General features: G+C 46.8%; 1 protein-coding gene across 2 annotated transcripts in view; it reads left to right on the top strand.

The window, feature by feature from the left end:
* nup62l (nucleoporin 62 like) overlaps positions 1-18439 on the top strand; it is a 93849-nt gene extending 75410 nt beyond the window's left edge. For both annotated transcript variants that reach the window (XM_038774584.1, XM_038774583.1), the window contains 6 exons: positions 4091-4235; positions 5356-5405; positions 8493-8627; positions 9779-9890; positions 16055-16121; positions 18254-18439. In XM_038774584.1, the coding sequence (XP_038630512.1) occupies positions 4091-4235; positions 5356-5405; positions 8493-8627; positions 9779-9890; positions 16055-16121; positions 18254-18345 (601 nt within the window). In that variant the 3' untranslated portion in view covers positions 18346-18439. The remainder of the gene's footprint in view (positions 1-4090; positions 4236-5355; positions 5406-8492; positions 8628-9778; positions 9891-16054; positions 16122-18253) is intronic.
* The last annotated feature ends 1584 nt before the right edge of the window (positions 18440-20023 follow it).

Raw genomic sequence — 20023 nt, 5'->3', positions numbered from 1 at the left:
GGCGCCTACTGGGCCTCATTCCGGACCTGGAGGCAGGGGGCCTGATCATGGGGGGGGACTTCAACACAGTGCTGGACCCCGTGTTGGACAGATCGAGTTCAAGGACGAGTAGGAGGCCGGCAGCGGCAGAAGTGTTAAAGGGGTTTATGGAGCAGATGGGAGGGGTGGACCCCTGGAGGTTTGGGAGGCCGAGGGCGAGGGAGTATTCCTTTTTCTCCCATGTCCACAGAGTCTATTCTAGAATTGACTTTTTTGTATTGAGCAGGGGACTGATCCCGAAAGTACGGGAAGTGGAGTACTCGGCCATAGCGGTCTCAGACCACGCGCCACACTGGGTAGATTTGGAAATGGGGGAGGTGCGAGACCAGCGTCCGCTGTGGCGCCTGGATGTGGGGTTGCTGGCGGATGAGGAGGTGTATAAGAGGGTCCGGAAGAGCATTGAAAGATATCTGGACATTAATGACACGGGGGAGGTGCAGGTGGGGATGGTATGGGAGGCCCTGAAGGCGGTGATCCGGGGGGAGCTGATCTCCATACGGGCACATAGGGAAAGGAGAGAGAGACAGGAGAGGGAGAGGCTGGTGGGGGAGCTTCTGGACGTGGATAGGAAATATGCGGAGGCACCAGAGGAGGGGCTGCTGGGGGAACGGCGTAGTTTGCAGGCTAAGTTTGACCTGTTGACCACCAGAAAGGCGGAGACACAGTGGAGAAGGGCGCAGGGCGCGATTTATGAGTATGGGGAGAAGGCGAGTAGGATGTTGGCGCATCAGCTCCGCAAGCGGGATGCGGCTAGAGAAATTGGGGGAGTGAGGGAGAGGGGTGGGAACATAGTGCAGAAGGGGCCAGAAGTAAATGGGGTTTTCAGAGACTTCTATAAGGAGCTGTATCGGTCAGAGCCGCCGACGAGGGGAGGGGGGATGGAGGGCTTCTTGAACAAACTGAGGTTCCCCAAGGTCCAAGAGGAGCTGGTAGAGGGGCTGGGGGCGCAGATAGGGTTAGAGGAGCTAGTCAAGGGGATTGGGCATATGCAGTCGGGGAAGGCGCCGGGGCCAGACGGGTTCCCGGTGGAATTTTACAAAAAATATGCGGATCTGGTGGGCCCTGTGCTGGTGCGAGCCTTCAACGAGGCATGGGAGGGGGGGCTCTGCCCCCGACAATGTCGCAGGCACTGATCTCTCTGATCTTGAAGCGGGACAAGGACCCCGTGCAGTGTGGGTCATATAGGCCTATCTCGCTCCTGAATGTGGACGCCAAGCTGCTGGCAAAGATCCTGGCTACCAGGATAGAGGATTGTGTGCCAGGGGTGATACACGAGGACCAGACGGGTTTTGTGAAAGGGCGGCAGCTTAATACGAACGTGCGGAGACTGCTAAACGTCATCATGATGCCGGCAGTGGAGGGGGAGGCGGAGATAGTGGTGGCATTGGACGCGGAGAAAGCATTTGATAGGGTGGAGTGGAAGTACCTGTGGGAGACGCTGGAGCGGTTTGGATTTGGGGAGGGATTTATTAAATGGGTGAAGCTGCTCTATTCGGCCCCGACGGCAAGTGTAGTGACGAATGGTAGGAGATCGGAGTATTTTGGGCTCCACCGGGGGACCAGACAGGGGTGCCCCTTGTCCCCCCTGCTCTTCGCACTGGCAATTGAACCGTTGGCGATGGCACTGAGGGGCTCAGGGGGGTGGAGAGGGCTGACAAGGGGCGGGGAGGAGCACCGGGTATCGCTATACGTGGACGACCTGCTGCTATACGTGGCAGACCCAGAAGGGGGAATGCCGGAGGTGATGGAACTGCTAGCAGAATTCGGGGACTTTTCGGGGTACAAGCTAAACTTGGGTAAGAGTGAGGTATTTGTGATACACCCAGGGGACCAGGAAGAGGGAATCGGGAGACTCCCGTTGAAGAGAGCAGGAAAGAGTTTTAGATATTTAGGGGTGCAGGTGGCAAGGAACTGGGGGACTCTCCACAAGTTGAACTTCTCTAGGCTGGTGGAACAGATGGAGGAGGAATTTAAAAGGTGGGACATGGTGCCGCTGTCGCTGGCGGGCAGAGTGCAGTCCGTTAAAATGACGGTCCTCCCGAGGTTTTTGTTTTTATTTCAGTGCTTGCCCATCTTCCTCCCTAGGGCCTTCTTCAAAAAGGTGACGAGCAGCATCATGAGCTACGTGTGGGCGCACGGCACCCCAAGGGTGAGGAGGGTCTTCTTGGAGCGGAGTAGGGAGAGTGGAGGGCTGGCATTACCCAACCTTTCGGGGTATTACTGGGCGGCTAATGTATCGATGGTGCGCAAGTGGATGATGGAAGGGGAGGGGGCAGCTTGGAAACGAATGGAGAGGGCGTCCTGTGGCAACATAAGCCTGGGGGCCCTAGTAACGGCGCCATGGCCGCTCCCTCCCACGAGGTACACCACGAGCCCGGTGGTGGCGGCCACCCTCAAGATCTGGGGGCAGTGGAGGCGACACGGGGGAAGTGGGAGGTCTGATGGAGGCACCGTTAAGAGGGAACCATAGATTCATCCCGGGGAACATGGACGGGGGATTCCAGAGCTGGCACAGGGTGGGCATCAGGCAGCTGAAGGATCTGTTTGTGGATGGGAGGTTTGCGAGCCTGAGAGAGCTGGAGGAGAAATTCGGGCTCCCCCCGGGAAACGTGTTTAGACATTTGCAGGTGAAGGCATTTGCTAGACGGCAGGTGGAAGGGTTTCCCTTGCTCCCCAGCAGGGGGGCGAGCGATAGGGTGCTCTCGGGGGTCTGGGTCGGAGGGGGGAGGATATCGGACATATACAAAGTAATGCAGGAGGCTGAGGAGGCATCAGGAGAGGAGCTGAAAGCCAAGTGGGAGGGGGAGCTGGGAGAGCAGATAGAGGATGGGACATGGGCTGATGCCCTGGAGAGGGTTAATTCTTCCTCCTCGTGTGCGAGGCTTAGCCTCATTCAATTTAAGGTGCTACATAGAGCCCATATGACGGGGACAAGGATGAGTCGGTTCTTTGGGGGTGAGGACAGATGTGTCAGGTGTTCGGGAAGTCCAGCGAACCATGTCCATATGTTTTGGGCATGTCCGGCACTGGAGGAGTTCTGGAAGTGGGTGGCAAGGACGGTGTCGAGGGTGGTGGGATCCAGGGTCAAACCAGGATGGGGACTAGCGATCTTTGGGGTTGGGGTGGAGCCGGGGGTACAGGAGGCGAGAGAGGCCGGAGTACTGGCCTTTGCGTCCCTAGTTGCGCGAAGAAGGATACTGATACAGTGGAAGGACGCGAGGCCTCCAAGCGTGGAAACTTGGATTAATGATATGGCAAGCTTTATCCAGTTGGAAAGGGTCAAATTCGCCCTGAGAGGGTCGGTACAAGGGTTCTTCAGGCGGTGGCAACCTTTCCTCGGCTTTTTGGCTCAAAGATAGGGTGCAGAGGTCGCAGCAGCAGCAACCCGGGGGGGGGGGGGGGGGGGGTGGCAACAACGGGTGTGGTGGGTTATTTAAGGTTGTAATGCGGGCAAATTTGTTAATTTGTTCGCAGTTCATGTTTGATGTTAATTGTTGCTTTGTTGGTTGGGGGGGGGGGGAGGGGGGAGGGACAGCGCGCGCGGGGGGTCGGGCGGGGGGGGGATATTTGTCAAGAGGGAATATTTTGGAATAGTCTATGGTTAGGTGGGGTAAATATTTTCATGTAAAAAATCTTTTCAATAAAAATTATTTAAAAAAAAAAAAATGAGCTAATTGACTTCCAACAACGACAGCCATCTACTATCCCAGCTTGTGTTAGTACTGGACAAATCCGATCCCAGACTGAAACCTGGCTTGGGAATCCTGAGTTTGGGCCTCAATAAGGGAATATCACATGGCTGATGATATCATGTTCTTCCTTTGTTCTGTGCGGAGCCTCCATACTGACCACTGTTTATCTCTTTAAAGAATCAAATTAGTCCCCCTTCAGTAGAAAACTCATCAGGAACAGAGTGAAATAGGTTGAACTCCAGCTTATGGTAAGGCTCAATTACAATGCCGCAGGATTTTGGCCTGTTGAAATGAGGTTGGTCTGGAATTGAGCTTTGGAGATGTGGCTGATTTGAAGTTGGTTTGATGTCCATTTGCAGTGCCCCTCCAGTGATGTCGTATGCTCAGCTGGAGAGTCTCATCAACAAGTGGAGTGTGGAGCTTGAGGATCAAGAGAAACAATTCCTGCACCAGGCCACCCAAGTCAACGCCTGGGACCGAATGCTTATTGAAAATGGAGAGAAGGTGAGCAAAATGCACACTATCCAATTATCGAAAAAATAATTGATATTGAACGTTCATGTTTGTCCAGAGCTTGTTCACATGGTTATTTTTCTCTAACCCCAACACTGTCTGTTCTCCCTCCAACCCCTTCACCCCACCTTGCAGCCTCTTAAATAATTTCAATTGTTAGGCTTTTGCTAGCGATGGTAGTTAAGGTTAATGATATAGCTAACCAGTTAGCAATTAAGTACATCATGTGTCTCTTTGGTGGTGGCAACACGGTAGCACAGTGGTTAGCACTGTTGCTTCACGGCGCCAGGGACCCGGGTTCGATTCCTGCTTGGGTCACTGTCTGTGCGGAGTCTGCACGTTCTCCCCGTATCTGCATGAGTTTCCTCTGGGTGCTCCAGTTTCCTCCCACAAGCCCAGAAAGACGTGCTGTTCGGTGAATTGGACATTCTGAATTCTCCCTCAGTGTACCCGGACAGGCTAGAGTGTGACGACTAGGGATTTTCACAGTGGTGTTAATGTAGGCTTACTTGTGACACTAATAAAGATTATTATTATTATTAAGTAGGGTGCAGAAAGGAGAGACGGTGGAGATAGAAAAACGACTTGCTTAAAGAATGGAAAATAATTTTTTTTTTATAAATGTAGAGTACCCAATTATTTTTTTTTCCAATTAAGGGGCAATTTAACGTGGCTAATCCACCTAGTCTGCACATCTTGGTTGTGGGGGTAAAACCCACGCAAGCACGGGAAGAATGTGCAAACTCCACATGGACAGTGACCCAGAGCCGGGATCGAACCTGGGACCTTGGCGCCGTGAGGCAGCACTATTACCACTGCGCTACCGTGCTGCTCGAATAGAAAATATATTGATAGAAATTAAAATGGGGTGAAGTTGGAGAAGAGAGTTGACAATCTGAAATTGTTGAACTCCGTGAACTCTATCTGGCATCTTTTCTCGTGTACCACCTTGGTCCTGACTAGAAGATTTACTATGTTCCTAGTTGAAAGAGTGGGAGTCGACTGCAGCCACAAGATATTAATTGACTTCCTGCTAAGGGTTACTCTGAGTGGGTCAGGGGTAAATGTTGAATGTCTTCCACCCAACACGCCTCTGTTGCCTTCTTCTTAGATCACCGCTTTGCACCGGGAAGCAGAGAAAGTGAAGCTGGATCAGAAGAGGTAAATCTTTTCACTGTTGTCATTTTGATGTCATGTTGGGGATTCTGTATTCCTCTTGCCCTTAGAATATCTTGATGTTCCATTGTTGTTGACCATTATGTTAGAATGCTGTTCTGTTCATTAATACAGCTGTTCCAGTGGTCAGCAGCTATGTTATAAGACCCCACAAATAAGATAGAGAATCTTCTATTTTTTCATGGGGTGTGGGCATTGCTGATGAGGCCAGCATATTTTGCATATCTCTAATTGCCCTTGAACTGAATGTCTTACTCAGTCATTTTAGAGGGCAGTTAAGAATCAACCTCTTGGCTGTGGAGTCACACGTAGGCCAGACCAACTAAGGATGGAAGATTTCCTTTCCTAAAGAACATTAGTGAACTCAATGGACTCTTAAAATGAGAATTGATGATGGTTTCAAGTCACCATTACTGAAACTCAGATTCAATTCCAAATGTATTCAATTTTAATTCCATTGGCCTAAATGGTGGTATTTGAACCCATGAACCTTGTCATTACTAGTCCTGTTATCATATTGAGAATTGAGTGCCGGTCAAGACATTGGAAGAATTGCCTGCTCCTCTTCATGCTAAAAGATCTTTTACATTGCAGTAAACAGAGCCTTCGTTGAATAATGGAGACACCTTGGAAAATTGAGTCTGTGCTGAGTATTCCTGAACCAAAAGAGATTATGATTTGAACATCTGCAATTTATTTGAACATCTACAATAAAAACTGCTTTTTAATTTCCAGTGCTTTTCGTAACTTTTCATTATTTTACTCTGTCCTTCAGAGGTCAAATTCTTAGAGTTTTCTAGATCAGTGTACTAGACACCGTTTCTTGGATTTTTTGGTCAGGGTCTCTGATTCAGAGACCAGTGGATTCACGAACATGACAGACCAGCGGGAACCATTGCTCGAGTGTCCTTGTGCTGTTACAGTTAGAATCATAGAATCTACAGTGCGGTAGGAGGCCATTCGGCCCAACGAGTCCTCACCGGCCCTTGGAAAGCGCACCCTACCTAAACCCACACCTCCACCCTAGCCCCGTAACCCAATAATCCCACCTAACCTTTTTGTACACTAAGGGCAATTTAGAATGGAAAATCCACCTAAACTGCATATCTCTGGACTGTGGGAGGAAACTGGAGCACCCGGAGGAAACCCACACCGACACAGGGCGAACATGCAGAGTCCGCACAGACAGTGACCCAGCAGGGAATCGAACCTTGGACCCTGGCGCTGTGAAGTAACTATGCCCTTCACTGTGCTACCCGTGCCCCGGAGCGGGATTAATTTAAACAGGCTTCCTTTTGCAATCTTTAAACAGAGATGTGATTTTTGATTTGCTTTATAAGTATTTTGAGATCCAATTTGATCCAATTTTTATTAATAGCCCATAGCAAATTCGTAATAGAGTAAATTAAAAGGGTTAGTTTATTTGCGCACACTGAATATGTGGGGGGAGGGTCGCAACGTAGCCCCCAAAACTCATAAAGTAAAACGGGGCAGACAAAAGAAAGATCAGCAGGCAAAAGACTACAGAGAAAGAATTTATTTCCTATGTGTCCAGAATCAAAGTTCAGTGAGGTACTCCTTCACAGATGTTGGCAGGTTGAAAACCAATACTGTATGACTGTATAATTCACTTTTCCAGTGGAGTTGACTTCACACAAGGCGATGGACATGCAGAGATGAATCAGTCTTGTAGACAATGATCCAGAAATTCCAGTGGAAACAGTATAGATGGGCCAGGTATTCAATCTGGACCTCTTTTATGTGCTGCTGCTTATAGATGGTAAAATTACAGACTGAACTCTGCAGTTCCACAAGGTAGGTCCGTGTTACATAGTTCCCTCTCTTCACAATGACTTTGACAAAGGTTGTGTCCCTCATCCCCTGCTCCCAAGATAGTTCAATGTTACAGCCAAACTGTCTACTCTCCATGGTCTGCAGGGTGAACAAAAATGTCATTGGTGGCATTATGAAGCATCACGTAGACAACTATAAACTAGGATTCTCCATGAACCGCTCTGAATCTGACCTCCGAGCAGCCTTAGTCTAAATATAGACAAGTTACATTCAGGAGTTGAGTTGTGAGTAACTCACTTGGCATCAAGATATGATTTGACCGTGTGTGGTATCAAAGAGCAAAATTAACGTTGAAGCCACTGGGAATTGGGGTAGATCTCTCATTGCACAGAGCACAAAGGATGGTTGTTGAAGGCCAATATTGTCAGTCCTAAGACATTGTTGCAGGAATTCCTCAAGGTAATGACCTGCTTCATAAATCATCCTCCCTCCAGCAGATGGTTAGAAGTGGGGATCTATGCTGATGATTGTAGTGTCCAGTACCACTTGCAGCTCCTCGGGTACTGAAGTAGCCAGTGCGCGCATACATCAGGACAGCATTCAGGCTGACGATTAGTAAGTTAACATCGGCACCACTCAAGGCAATGACCGTTTCCAACAAGGGAAAATCTAACTATCTCTCCTTGATGTTCAGCTCTGAATTCCCCACCATGATGCAGAGACACGAGTTCAACTCCTGCTGCGGCAGCTGGGGAAATTAAAATGACTTGAGGAAAGCTAGCTTCAGTAACGGTGACAATTAACCTACCACATTTTCATACAGTGGTAGAAACTGTAACTCTGGACCCCTCAGCAATGCGGTTGACTCTAAACTGCCGTCTGAAATGGCCTTGTATTCGACAGCCAGATCTTGTGAATTAATTTTAATTTAGAACATTTATTTTGTGCAATCGAATTTGTCAACCATTTAAGCCAGAGCTTCAGATTCTGTTGTTCTATCTACTGCTGCATTCTGTTTTTGACCTGTGTTTGTGTGTGGCTGAACTTTTCCATCAGCTGCATTGTACTGCTGCTGCTTCTGTAAATAATAGAGGTGAATTTCACCCAATAACAGGGAGACAGGTAGGACATTATTACAGTAATGACTGCATTTGGATGATTTGTCTATTAGAATCTATTTCAATTTTTGGATGTAAACAGAAGAGAGAGACGTTTATCCCTGGTATTTTAAATTTGAAAGTATGGAACTTATTTCATGTGAACATATCTCTCTGGTAGACTGGATCAAGAGCTTGACTTCATCTTGTCACAGCAGAAGGAACTGGAAGACCTGCTGGTCCCACTGGAACAATCTGTCAGGGATCAACATGGCACCATTTACCTACAGCATGCAGACGAAGAACGGGAACACACGTGAGTGTTGGGCACTTGTATCCAGGGCCTTGTATTCTACACTATTCCTGTCAAACACTCCCAGGACAGGTGCAGCATGGGGTTAGCTACAGAGTATAGCTCCCCTTACACTGTCCTCATCAAACACTCCCAGGGCAGGTTCAGCACAGGATTAGATGCACAGTAAAGCCCTGCTACACTGTCCCCATCAAACACTCCCAGAATAGCAGAATAGGTGTGGACGGGTGAATCCATGCATGGAGTTACTTCATCACCAGAATGAGAATTTTATATTTGAAGGATTGTGGGTGTACAACCCAGCAAGTGTCAGTGTGCACTTGTTGGTAAGCAGGTTTACACAGGGCGATATTGGAGAAGGAAATCATCAAATAAGCGAGGAAGAGAAAATATTTGTTGAAATTGTGAGCAGCAGATGGACTGAAGCAATAGTGAGGATGGGAGGTGGTTTTCAATGATGGAGAGGCGCGAGTATTTGGAAGCTCCCTTTTGAATTAAAGTGGGATTTTAAATTTCTGAAGTGTGTGAAGAAGTGACAGAGGATCGAGGCTGTGTCGGTTATTTTGTGGCAGGGTTTCTAATCGGCACTGAAGACGCTGCCCTTATTTCCCATGTCCGAATACTTTCCATAACTCAAGAACATTGAATTCCAGAACATTTTTAACTCCATGATTCCTATTTTTAAAAATAAATTGAAATAGAAGATGGATATTTAATTTGTACCTGATCAGAAGTATTGAGTGTGCTGGTGTAGAGGGGATAAGCAAGGCCATCCCAGACAAATCAGAGATCTGATAAGCAAGGTGGAAATCTCATGGAACTGGTAGCAAGGTAATTGGGATTCAAACCAACAAGGTGCTCAGATACTTCTAGTAGTGACGCATTTGTGGTGAATCTGGGTACGGTGGGGTGACTGCAGAGCCATTTCTACATAGTCACAGCTATGACCGTGTTGCAGGAAAGTTCCTAGTTCATTTCGTGGGCTCTGTTCTCGACTGATGGTGGGACAATGTCAGGATGTCAGAATTGAGCTCAACATGCTAGATGCTCCCGATCCCTGCTGTCCTCTTCTAGAATCCACAGGATAGAATTCTCCCTGTTCCCAACTAAGGAAAGACAGATAAACTGCCATTCTGTTCTGTGTTGCTGTCTAGTTATAAATTGGCGGAGAATATTGATGCTCAACTGAAGAGAATGGCCCAGGATCTGAAGGAAATTATCCAACATCTGAACACCACCAGTGGCTCCTCAGAGGTCAGCGATCCTGTAAGTGGATATAGTTAGTGTCGGTCGATATTGATTTGGTAATGTATAGGAGACCTTTCAGTCCATCGAATTGTTTGCAAGCTTATCACCTGGAACTGTTTGATGATATGGGACGCAGCTGTGTGTATATAATGTTAGAGGTGTGAGCTGGCCCATTCACAGCATCACCATGGGCAAGCTATGGTCTATCTGCCATCATTACAAACTCCTTCATATAAATTACCAGAATAAAGCTATTCAGCCCAACTCCAAATGGATATTTCATTCATTGGAGATCATTCTCTTGGTTCATCTGATATGAAACAGAATGTCCTCCTATTCTTTATCTTCCATGTTTTTTCTGGTTCCTCCTTAAATGTTTATAGCCAGTTGTTTATATCAACTTTTCTCTAAGGATACTTCTCTTGCATTCCCTATTTGATTTATTAATCACCAGCTTATTTATCACTCCTTTTTAGAGGCTTGCCCTCAAGTGGAAATATTTCTATGTGTACCCAATCAAGCCCTTATCAAAGATCTCTATCGAGTCCCCCCCTTATCTTCTCTTTATTGTAGAAAAATGAACCACAGCCTGCTTAATCTCACCCAATTGGTACAATTTTTTAGTTCTATTCATTCCAGTGACTCTAATCCATTTCTGATTTGAAGTCGGTAGTCTTTAATGACAAAAGGAGGTCATTCAACCCATCATGTCTGCAGGCTCTCCACAAAGCAATTCAGTCAGCTCCACTCCCCACTCAGTCTATGTAACTGCAAGTTTTTTTCTTTTAAGTGTCCATCCGATTTCCCTTTTAAAACAATTGATTGTTTCAGCTTCCACTCTCCTCTGGGCAGCGAGTACCAGATAATTCCCACTCTGTAGAAAGTTCATTCTCCCATTCTCTCTCTCTCTCTCTCTCTCTCTCATTTAGCAATTAGGGAGTGGCAACAAAGCTGGTCTCATAGGAAACATTACGTGAAAGAATTTTAAAAATCCTTCTCCAATCTTATCATCATCTTGATCACCTCCATCAAATCTCCCCTCATTCTCATTGGAGCAAAGAATATTCATTCTAGCTTCCCAACCATAAGCACACGCCCCCTTCCCTGGAACCATTGTGCTAAATCTCCTCTGCGCCCTTTCGAAAGCCCTCACATCCTTTCAGCAGTGTGGTCACCTAAATTGGATGCAGTTTTAGTGTGGTGTGTGGTCATGTAAGGTGGATGCAATATATTAGTGTGGTGACCAGAACTGGATGTTGTATGTTAGTGTGGTGACCAGAACTGGATGTTGTATGTTACAGTGTGGTGACCAGAATTGGATGCAGTGTGGTGACCAGAACTGGATGTTGTATGTTAGTGTGGTGACCAGAACTGGATGTTGTGTGTTAATGTGGTGACCAGCACTGGATGTTGTATGTTAGTGTGGTGACCAGAACTGGATGTTGTATGTTAGTGTGGTGACCAGAACTGGATGTTGTATGTTACAGTGTGGTGACCAGAATTGGATGCAGTGTGGTGACCAGAACTGGATGTTGTATGTTAATGTGGTGACCAGCACTGGATGTTGTATGTTAATGTGGTGACCAGAACTGGATGTTGTATGTTGGTGTGGTGACCGGAACTGGATGTTGTATGTTGGTGTGGTGACCGGAACTGGATGTTGTATGTTGGTGTGGTGACCGGAACTGGATGTTGTATGTTGGTGTGGTGACCAGCACTGGATGTTGTATGTTAGTGTGGTGACCAGAACTGGATGTTGTATGTTGGTGTGGTGACCGGAACTGGATGTTGTATGTTGGTGTGGTGACTGGAACTGGATGTTGTATGTTGGTGTGGTGACCGGAACTGGATGTTGTATGTTGGTGTGGTGACCGGAACTGGATGTTGTATGTTAGTGTGGTGTGTTAGTTGTGCCCCCGCTGCTTTGTTTGCTGTTTTCTCATCACCTGATTGACCTGTGCCATTAGAACAAAGAAAAATACAGCACAGGAACAGGCCCTTCAGCCCTCCAAGCCTGTGCCGACCATGCTGCCCGTCTAAACTAAAATCTTCTACACTTCCGGGGTCCGTATCCCTCTATTCCCATCCTATTCATGTATTTGTCAAGCTGCCCCTCAAACATCACTATCATCCCTGCTTCCACCACCACCTCCAGCAGCGAGTTCCAGGCACTCTCTACCCTTTGTGTAAAAAAAAAATGTTTTTTAAATTGCCTCGTACATCTCCTCTAAACTTTGCCCCTCGCACCTTAAACCTATGCCCCCTTGTAATTGACCCTTCTACTCTGGGGGAAAAAGCCTGTGACTATTTATTCGATCTATGCCCCTCATAATTTTGTAGACCTCCATCAGGTCGCCCCTCAACCTCCGTCGTTCCAGTGAGAACAAACCGAGTTTATTCAATCTCTCCTCATAGCTAATGCCCTCCAGACCAGGAAACATCCTGATAAATCTCTTCTGCACCCTCCTCTAAAACCTCCACATCCTTCTGGTAGTGTGGTGACCAGAATTGAACGCTATACTCCAAGTGTGGCCGAACTAAGGTTCTATACAGCTGCAACATGACTTGCCAATTTTTGTACTCCATACCCAGCCAATGAAGGCAAGCATGCCGTATGCCTTCCTGACTACCTTCTCCACCTCTGTTGCCCCTTTCAGTGACTTGTGGACCTGTAAACCTAGATCTGTCTGACTGTCAATACTCTTGAGGGTTCGACCATTCACTGTATATTCCCTACCTGTATGAGACATTCCAAAATGCATTACCTCACATTTGCCTATATTAAACTCCATCTGCCATCTCTCCGCTGTATCTTGCTGTATCCTCTGATAGTCCTCATCGCTATCCGCAATTCCACCAACCTTTGTGTCGTCTGCTAATCAGACCAGTTACATTTTACTCCAAATCATTTATATATACTACGAACAGCAAAGGTCCCAGCACTGATCCCTGTGGAACACCACTAGTCACAGCCCTCCAATTAGAAAAGCACCCTTCCATTGCTGCTCTCTGCCTTCTCTGACGTACTGGTTGGCCAGTATTTTCCCAGAGCGGAGAAACTACGACATCTTCTTCGCAGCCTTCAACACTTCATCGATGAATATCAACATCTTGCCAAAATCATCCCCACACCCCCACTACTTGCCTTCAAACAACCGCACAACCTCAAACAAACCATTGTGTGCAGCAAACTACCCAGCCTTCAGAACAGCGACCATGACACACCACACAACCCTGCCATGGCAATCTCTGCAAGACGTGCCAGATCATCGACATGGATACCACCATTACACGTGAGAACATCACCCACCAGATACGCGGTACATATTCGTGCGACTCTGCCAACGTTGTCTACCTCATACGCTGCAGGAAAGGATGTCCCGAAGCGTGCTACATTGGCGAGACCATGCAGACACTGCGACAACGAATGAATGGACATCGCGCGACAATCACCAGGCAGGAATGTTCCCTTCCAGTCGGGGAACACTTCAGCAGTCAAGGGCATTCAGCCTCTGAGCTTCGGGAAAGTGTTCTCCAAGGCGGCCTTCAGGGCGCGCGACAATTCCGAATCGCCGAGCAGAAACTTACAACCAAATTCCGCACATGAGTGCGGCCTCAACCGGGACCTGGGATTCATGTCGCATTACATTCATCCACCACCGTCTGGCCTGGGCTTGCAAAATCCTACCAACTGTCCTGGCTTGAGACAATTCACACCTCTTTAACCTGTGGTTACCCCATATCTCTGGATCTGTAAAGACTTAATTACCTGCAAATGCTTGCATTCTAAGCATTGTCTGGCATCATTGAATTAGTCTATATATATGTTTCTGGAACACACCTCTTCATTCACCTGAGGAAGGAGCTGCGCTCCGAAAGCTAGTGTTTGAACAAACCTGTTGGACTTTAACCTGGTGTTGTAAGACTTCTTACTGTGCTCATCCCAGTCCAACACCGGCATCTCCACATCTTCTATGACCTAGCCAGTTCTGTATCCATCTTGCCAGCTCACCCCTGATCCAGTGTGACTTCACCTTTTGTACCAGTCTGCCATGAGGGACCTTGTCAAAGACCTTACTGAAGTCCATATAGACAACATCTACCTGCATCAATCATCTTTGTGACCTCCTTGAAAAACTCTTATCAAGTTAGTGAGACACGACCTCCCCTTCACAAAACCGTGCTGCCTCTTGCTAATATGTCCATTTGCTTCCAAATGGGAGTAGATCCTGTCTCAAAGAATTCTCTCCAGTAATTTCGCTACCACTGACATAAGGCTCACTGGCCTGTAGTTCCCTGGATTATTACCTGATGATCTGGGTGTCTGCTCCTCTACCCACTTGAATACCTGTAACCTCCATGTTCATATTTCATATTAGTGAAATGTTAACACTTCACACTGAAGCATTTAGAATTTATTTGCCAATTCTGCAAGCTCCGTATTTTGAACTCTCCTCTGAAATAGGCCAGCAAAATTATTAGGGATGGGCAACAGATACTGGCCTTGCATTTTAATGTTGTCATCCTCTGCATTAAGCAACCTTCCCCTGGACTTGGTGCCATTGAGATTCTAGAATCCAGATCACTGATATAATGTGAAGACCATGTCTGAATACTAGAACTAACGTGGCGGGCACTGTGTATCCTTGTGGTTTCAGGATTACTGCAGAAGTGGTGCTGACGTGAATATCAAGTGTCATTGGATTTGTAGACACTGCTCTGACGCGTCCTGGCAACTAACTATTTTGAAATCAATATTGCAACCACACAGATTCCCCTCAAAACAGAACCTGTTCTTTAAATGACACGTTTCCAGTTTTAATTTGGGTGGTTTGCAGAATAAAACAATCCTCATTGAGTCGCTCTCCTCTACAAAATATAGATAGATTGGAGAGTTGGGCAGAGAAATGGCAGATGGAGTTCAATCCAGGCAAATGCGAGGTGATGCATTTTGGAAGATCAAATTCAAGAGCGGACTATATGGTCAATGGAAGGGTCTTGGGGAAAATTGATGTGCAGAGAGATCTGGGAGTTCAGGTCCATTGTACCCTGAAGGTGGCAACGCAGGTTGATAGAGTGGTCAAGAATGCCAACAGCATGCTTGCCTTCATCGGACGGGGTATTGAGTACAAGAGTCGGCAGGTCATGTTACAGTTGTATAGGACTTTGGTTCGGCCACATTTGGAATACTGCGTGCAGTTCTGGTCGCCACATTACCAGAAGGATGTGGATGCCTTGGAGAGGGTGCAGAGGAGGTTCACCAGGATGTTGCCTGGTATGGAGGGTGCTAGCTATGAAGAAAGGTTGAGTAGATTAGGATTGTTTTTGTTGGAAAGACGGAGGTTGAGGGGGGACCTGATTGAGGTCTACAAAATTATGAGAGGTATGGACAGGGTGGATAGCAACAAGCTTTTCCCAAGAGTGGGGGTGTCAGTTACAAGGGGTCACGATTTCAAGGTGTGAGGGGGAAAGTTTTTTTTTTTTTTAATAAATTTAGAGTACCCAATTATTTTTTCCAATTAAGGGGCAATTTAGTGTGGCCAATTCACCTAACCTGCACATCTTTTGGGTTGTGGGGGCGAAACCCACGCAGACACGGGGAGAATGTGCAAACTCCACACGAACAGTGACCCAGGGCCGGGATTCGAACCCGGGTCCTCAGCGCCGTAGGCAGCAATGCTAACCACTGTGCCACCGTGCTGCCCCGTGAGGGGGAAAGTTTAAGGGAGATGTGCGTGGAAAGTTTTTTACGCAGAGGGTGGTGGGTGCCTGGAACGCTTTACCAGCGGAGGTGGTAGAGGCGGGCACGATAGCATCATTTAAGACGCATCTAGACAGGTATATGAATGGGTGGGAACAGAGGGAAGTAGACCTTGGAAAATAGGAGACAGGTTTAGATAAAGGATCTGGATCGGCGCAGGCTGGGAGGGCCGAAGGGCCTGTTCCAGGCTGTAATTTTCTTTGTTCATTGTTCTTTGATATGCAGCACAAAGTGAACTGGCGAGTTCCTATACTGACCATCTTCAGCATCTTGATTCTGCTGCTGCTCAGCACTATTGTCTGCTGCCATTCGCCCAGGCAAATAAAGGTGTATTTAGACACCTGCTACCCATATTTTTGAATGGGTGATAACCTTTATTAAATAATCATATTAACCTCTCACTGACCTCCTTCTGTTTCAGCTGCAACAGATTTGCAAGATTCTCAATGCACACATGGATTCTCTGCAGTGGATTGACCAGAGCTCAGGTACTCATTACAGCTTTCTTTAGGATATCTTTAAAGAGGCTTCAAAGACTGGATATTCAAAAGAGAAAGAAGCCCTTTTAAGAGCTGCAAGTGATGCACAGACCTGAATGTGCTCCTGACCTTTGTTTTTAGTTTAACTCTTTGATTTTTAAATTCTCCCATTGACAAAGTTTCCTGTGAAGCACCCTGTTGGACTGTAATCACTGAGCTAGTGACTAGCATTCAAGTCTCTGAAAGTGTGATACTCCGGGAGTGCTACACAATTGGAGATGTTGGGTGGGATTCTCCATCATGGGATAATTAGAACGTGTTCCCTGATGGGACAGAAATTGGGCATTGGGGAAAATGGCGATGTGCTTATTTCCTCTCCCCCCCCCCCCCCCCCCCCCCCCCACTGGCAGCACTAACGAGGTCTGTGATGCATACCGGTGGGGGAATGTAAATAAATGCAAATGGGTCTTAATGATCCTTTTAGCGGGGGGCCTGGTGTCCTATGCTCCGGCCTTCTTTGATTTGCCGATCCTTGTGGCTGGGAACCACCTGGGCGCGGATCACTTGAGGTTTGAGCAATAGTGAGCCTGACTTGGTGGACCTGGCAGTGAACACCTGGGGAGATCGCCCTATTACAGGGGTCCCTGTGGGGGAGGGGGGGAGCGTTGGTTCCCTATTACAGGAGTCCCAATGAGGTGGGGGACGGACGGTTTCCCTATTACAGGTTTCCCAGTAAGGGGGAGCTCCCTATTACAGGGGTCCCAGTTGTGGGGGGGGGGGGGGGGGGTCACCCTATTACAGGCATCCCAGTGGGGTGGTGGGGGGTCTCCCTATTTCAGGGGTCCCAGTGGGGGGGGGGGGGGGGGGGAGAACACGTCTGCTGGACCTTGCTATCAGGCCACCTGCTCAAGGTGACGCCCCGTTAGCAGGAATCCCTCGTATTCCACGCCACGCATATATTTGCATGGCAAGGAATATGGAGTTGCGTGCCGCTTTACAACCACAAGGAGATCGTAAACTGGTGAACTGGTGCAATTCCGCTTTGGCGGTGAACATAGTCTCCCAAACTTGGAATCCAGCCCATCGTTCACTCCTGCATGCTTCTGCATTGCCAGCCGGTGTCTATGCATTTATATTGTGTACCTCGTGTTCCCTATTATGTATTTTCTTTTAATGTACTAAATGATCTGTTTGAGCTGCTCGCAGAAAAATACTTTTCAGTACCTCAGTGCACATGACTGTGAGCAAATCCAAAATGAGATCTCAATCTGAGATCTTGGGTGGATGTGAAAGATTTCGAAGAGCCCAGTCAGTTCTGACACTGACAATACATATTGCTCAATCCACATCTGCATCAATGGATTCTCTGGTCACCATTTTGTTGGTATGTGGGGGAGCTTCCTGTGCATACATTGGTTGCTGCATTTCCTACAATGCAAAACTACATTTCAAGAGTATTTAATTGGTTGTAAAACACCTTGAGATGGACTGAGCTGGTGTTCTATCTAAATGTGAGTCTTTATTACTGCAGTCATGTCCTCACTAATCTGAGGTATTCACAGCCGCTGTCGTGTATGGTATTAGCCTAAGATCTGATTACCCACAATACCACCATCTTTGGGTATGGAATGGGGTCGGTGCAGGGGATGATTTTAGTTTTCCCTCAATTAGAACAGGTGGGTAATTTTGATTTGATTTCCATTTATAAAGTGCCTGCAGGTTTGACAATTCCCCAGAGAATATCTTTGATTTTCCCAGTCAGAGCTAGCTGGCATCTGCTGGTGCCCAGTGAGCACAGGCGCACACTGATCCAGTGTCAAGCAGGGTTTGCCGACTTCAGCCTAGTAATAGCTGAGATGCTGCAATTGTCCTCAACATTCCTGGGGTGGTAAGAATTCCCGGATTTCCACATCGCATTGCCCTGCAATGGCTGCTGTCAGAAACAATCAGATGCCTCGCCCCGAGGTTCAATATTCAGTCAAGATCCACTGTGTAAGCTCCAGTGGGAGAATGGTCACTTGTACTAATGTCAAGAGCCTATTAAAACAACTTGAATTGATGTACTTTAACATAAAACACCCAAAGATGCTCGCTTCACAGAAGCATTATAAAACAATAATAATCGTTTTGCTTTCCCTCAGTCTTGCTGCAGAAGAAAGTGGAGGATGTCTCAAAACAATTTGAAATGCGACGGAGAGAACAAGAGAGGAACTGCAGAATTACGTTTGACTGAATTCGGCTGAAATTTGAATTGCACCATGAACCTGTATCTTTCTCTTTTTCAATTAGTTTTCAATAAAGAATCCCATATTGCTCAATAGCTGCAAGACTAAGGGTTTCATATCAAGTGTGTATTTTAAAACTGATTGACTTTTGCATGAAACAACTGTAGATGTGCTGAAATCAACGGTCCGAGGGAAATCCTGGTATCGGTCAGAATGATACTCAGCCCATTGAGTTCCTGCTGTGTCTCTGCAAAGCAGTTCCTCGATTCCCAAAATTCTGCAACTTTATTTTGCTCAAGTGCCCATCCAATTTCCCTTTGAAATCGTTGATGATCTACCCGTCACCCTCCTAGACAGTGAATTCCAAGTCAAAACCATTTTCTACCATTAAGACCATATTTGCTTCTTCTGCCATTAAGCATTATCTCACACTACTTCTATGTTAAATGCCATCCATCAATATCCAATCTTTTTTTATATTTCATATAAGCAGTGGTCTTGGTTCTGACCCTTGGGTGAGCACTACTTTCTACCACCTTACGTCCTTAGTTTCGGGACTCTATTGTGTCCTTAAATCAAATTTTTATTCCAGCTGACACAAACTCCTCTTCCATGATTTCTTAACCAGCCTTTTATGCGGCACTTGGCGTCAAAGATTTTCTTAAAGTCCATACAGCCAACATCCATCACATTCCCAATTCCATTAGCATTTTTCTGTATTTCAGCTCAGCTTCATCTTCACCTGAGGAAGGAGCTGTGCTCTGAAAGCTAGTGATTCGAAACAAACATGTTAGACTTTAACATGTAAGACTTCTTACTCATCTCAATTAGTTTTCCACTTAGCAGTGGGGCAAGCCATCAAATCATGCTTCACTAAGTCTTTCCAATACATTCTGCTTATCAAATTTTATCTCGTCCATTACCTCTACTATCTCCACTTCTTCTGAATTGAACGATTCCTCCTCTTGAATACTGATAATAGTACCCATTAAATATTCATAGAATTCATAAAGCATTTCATGACACCCTGGGCTTTTGCGCGGTCAATTCTTGTCCCTGAGTCGCAACAGGGGTAAGATAAATGAGATTTATTTAAAATACCCAAGGTCCTTGGTTGAGCCCAATAAACTACAGTCATCAGATTTGTATCCTTTAAACACCAGTAACTTTTTACTATGTACAGTATTATAATTAAAAGGACCGAAATGTAACTGACTATCTGCTGCCCCTTTCCAACCCCTCCACCCCTATCTAACCCGCCCCACTCTCTACACACAAACAAACAACACCGAAGTGAAAGGGTGGTGCAAAGAGAACAAAAATATTAATAAAAATGAAAGAATAAGGATCCTTGATGCACCGAGATAACATCCAGTCAATTTTTTTCTGACGTTCAGGCTTTTACATAGAATTTACAGTGCAGAAGGAGGCCAGTCGGCCCATCGAGTCTGCACCGGCTCCTGGAAAGAGTACCCTACCCAAAAACACCTCCACACTATCCCCATAACCCAGCAACCCCACCCAACACTAAGGGCAATTTTGGACACTAAGGGCAATTTATCATGGCAAATCCACCTAACCTGCACATCTTTGGACTGTGGGAAGAAACCGGAGCACCCGGAGGAAACCCACGCACACAAGGGGAGGATGTGCAGACTCCGCACAGACATTGACCCAAGCCGGAAT

Source organism: Scyliorhinus canicula, chromosome 17, assembly GCF_902713615.1.
Source record: "Scyliorhinus canicula chromosome 17, sScyCan1.1, whole genome shotgun sequence".
In the NCBI taxonomy this organism is placed as follows: Eukaryota; Metazoa; Chordata; class Chondrichthyes; order Carcharhiniformes; family Scyliorhinidae; genus Scyliorhinus; species Scyliorhinus canicula.
Note: the sequence above shows the minus strand (reverse complement) of the source record. Positions and strands in the feature narration are given on the sequence as shown.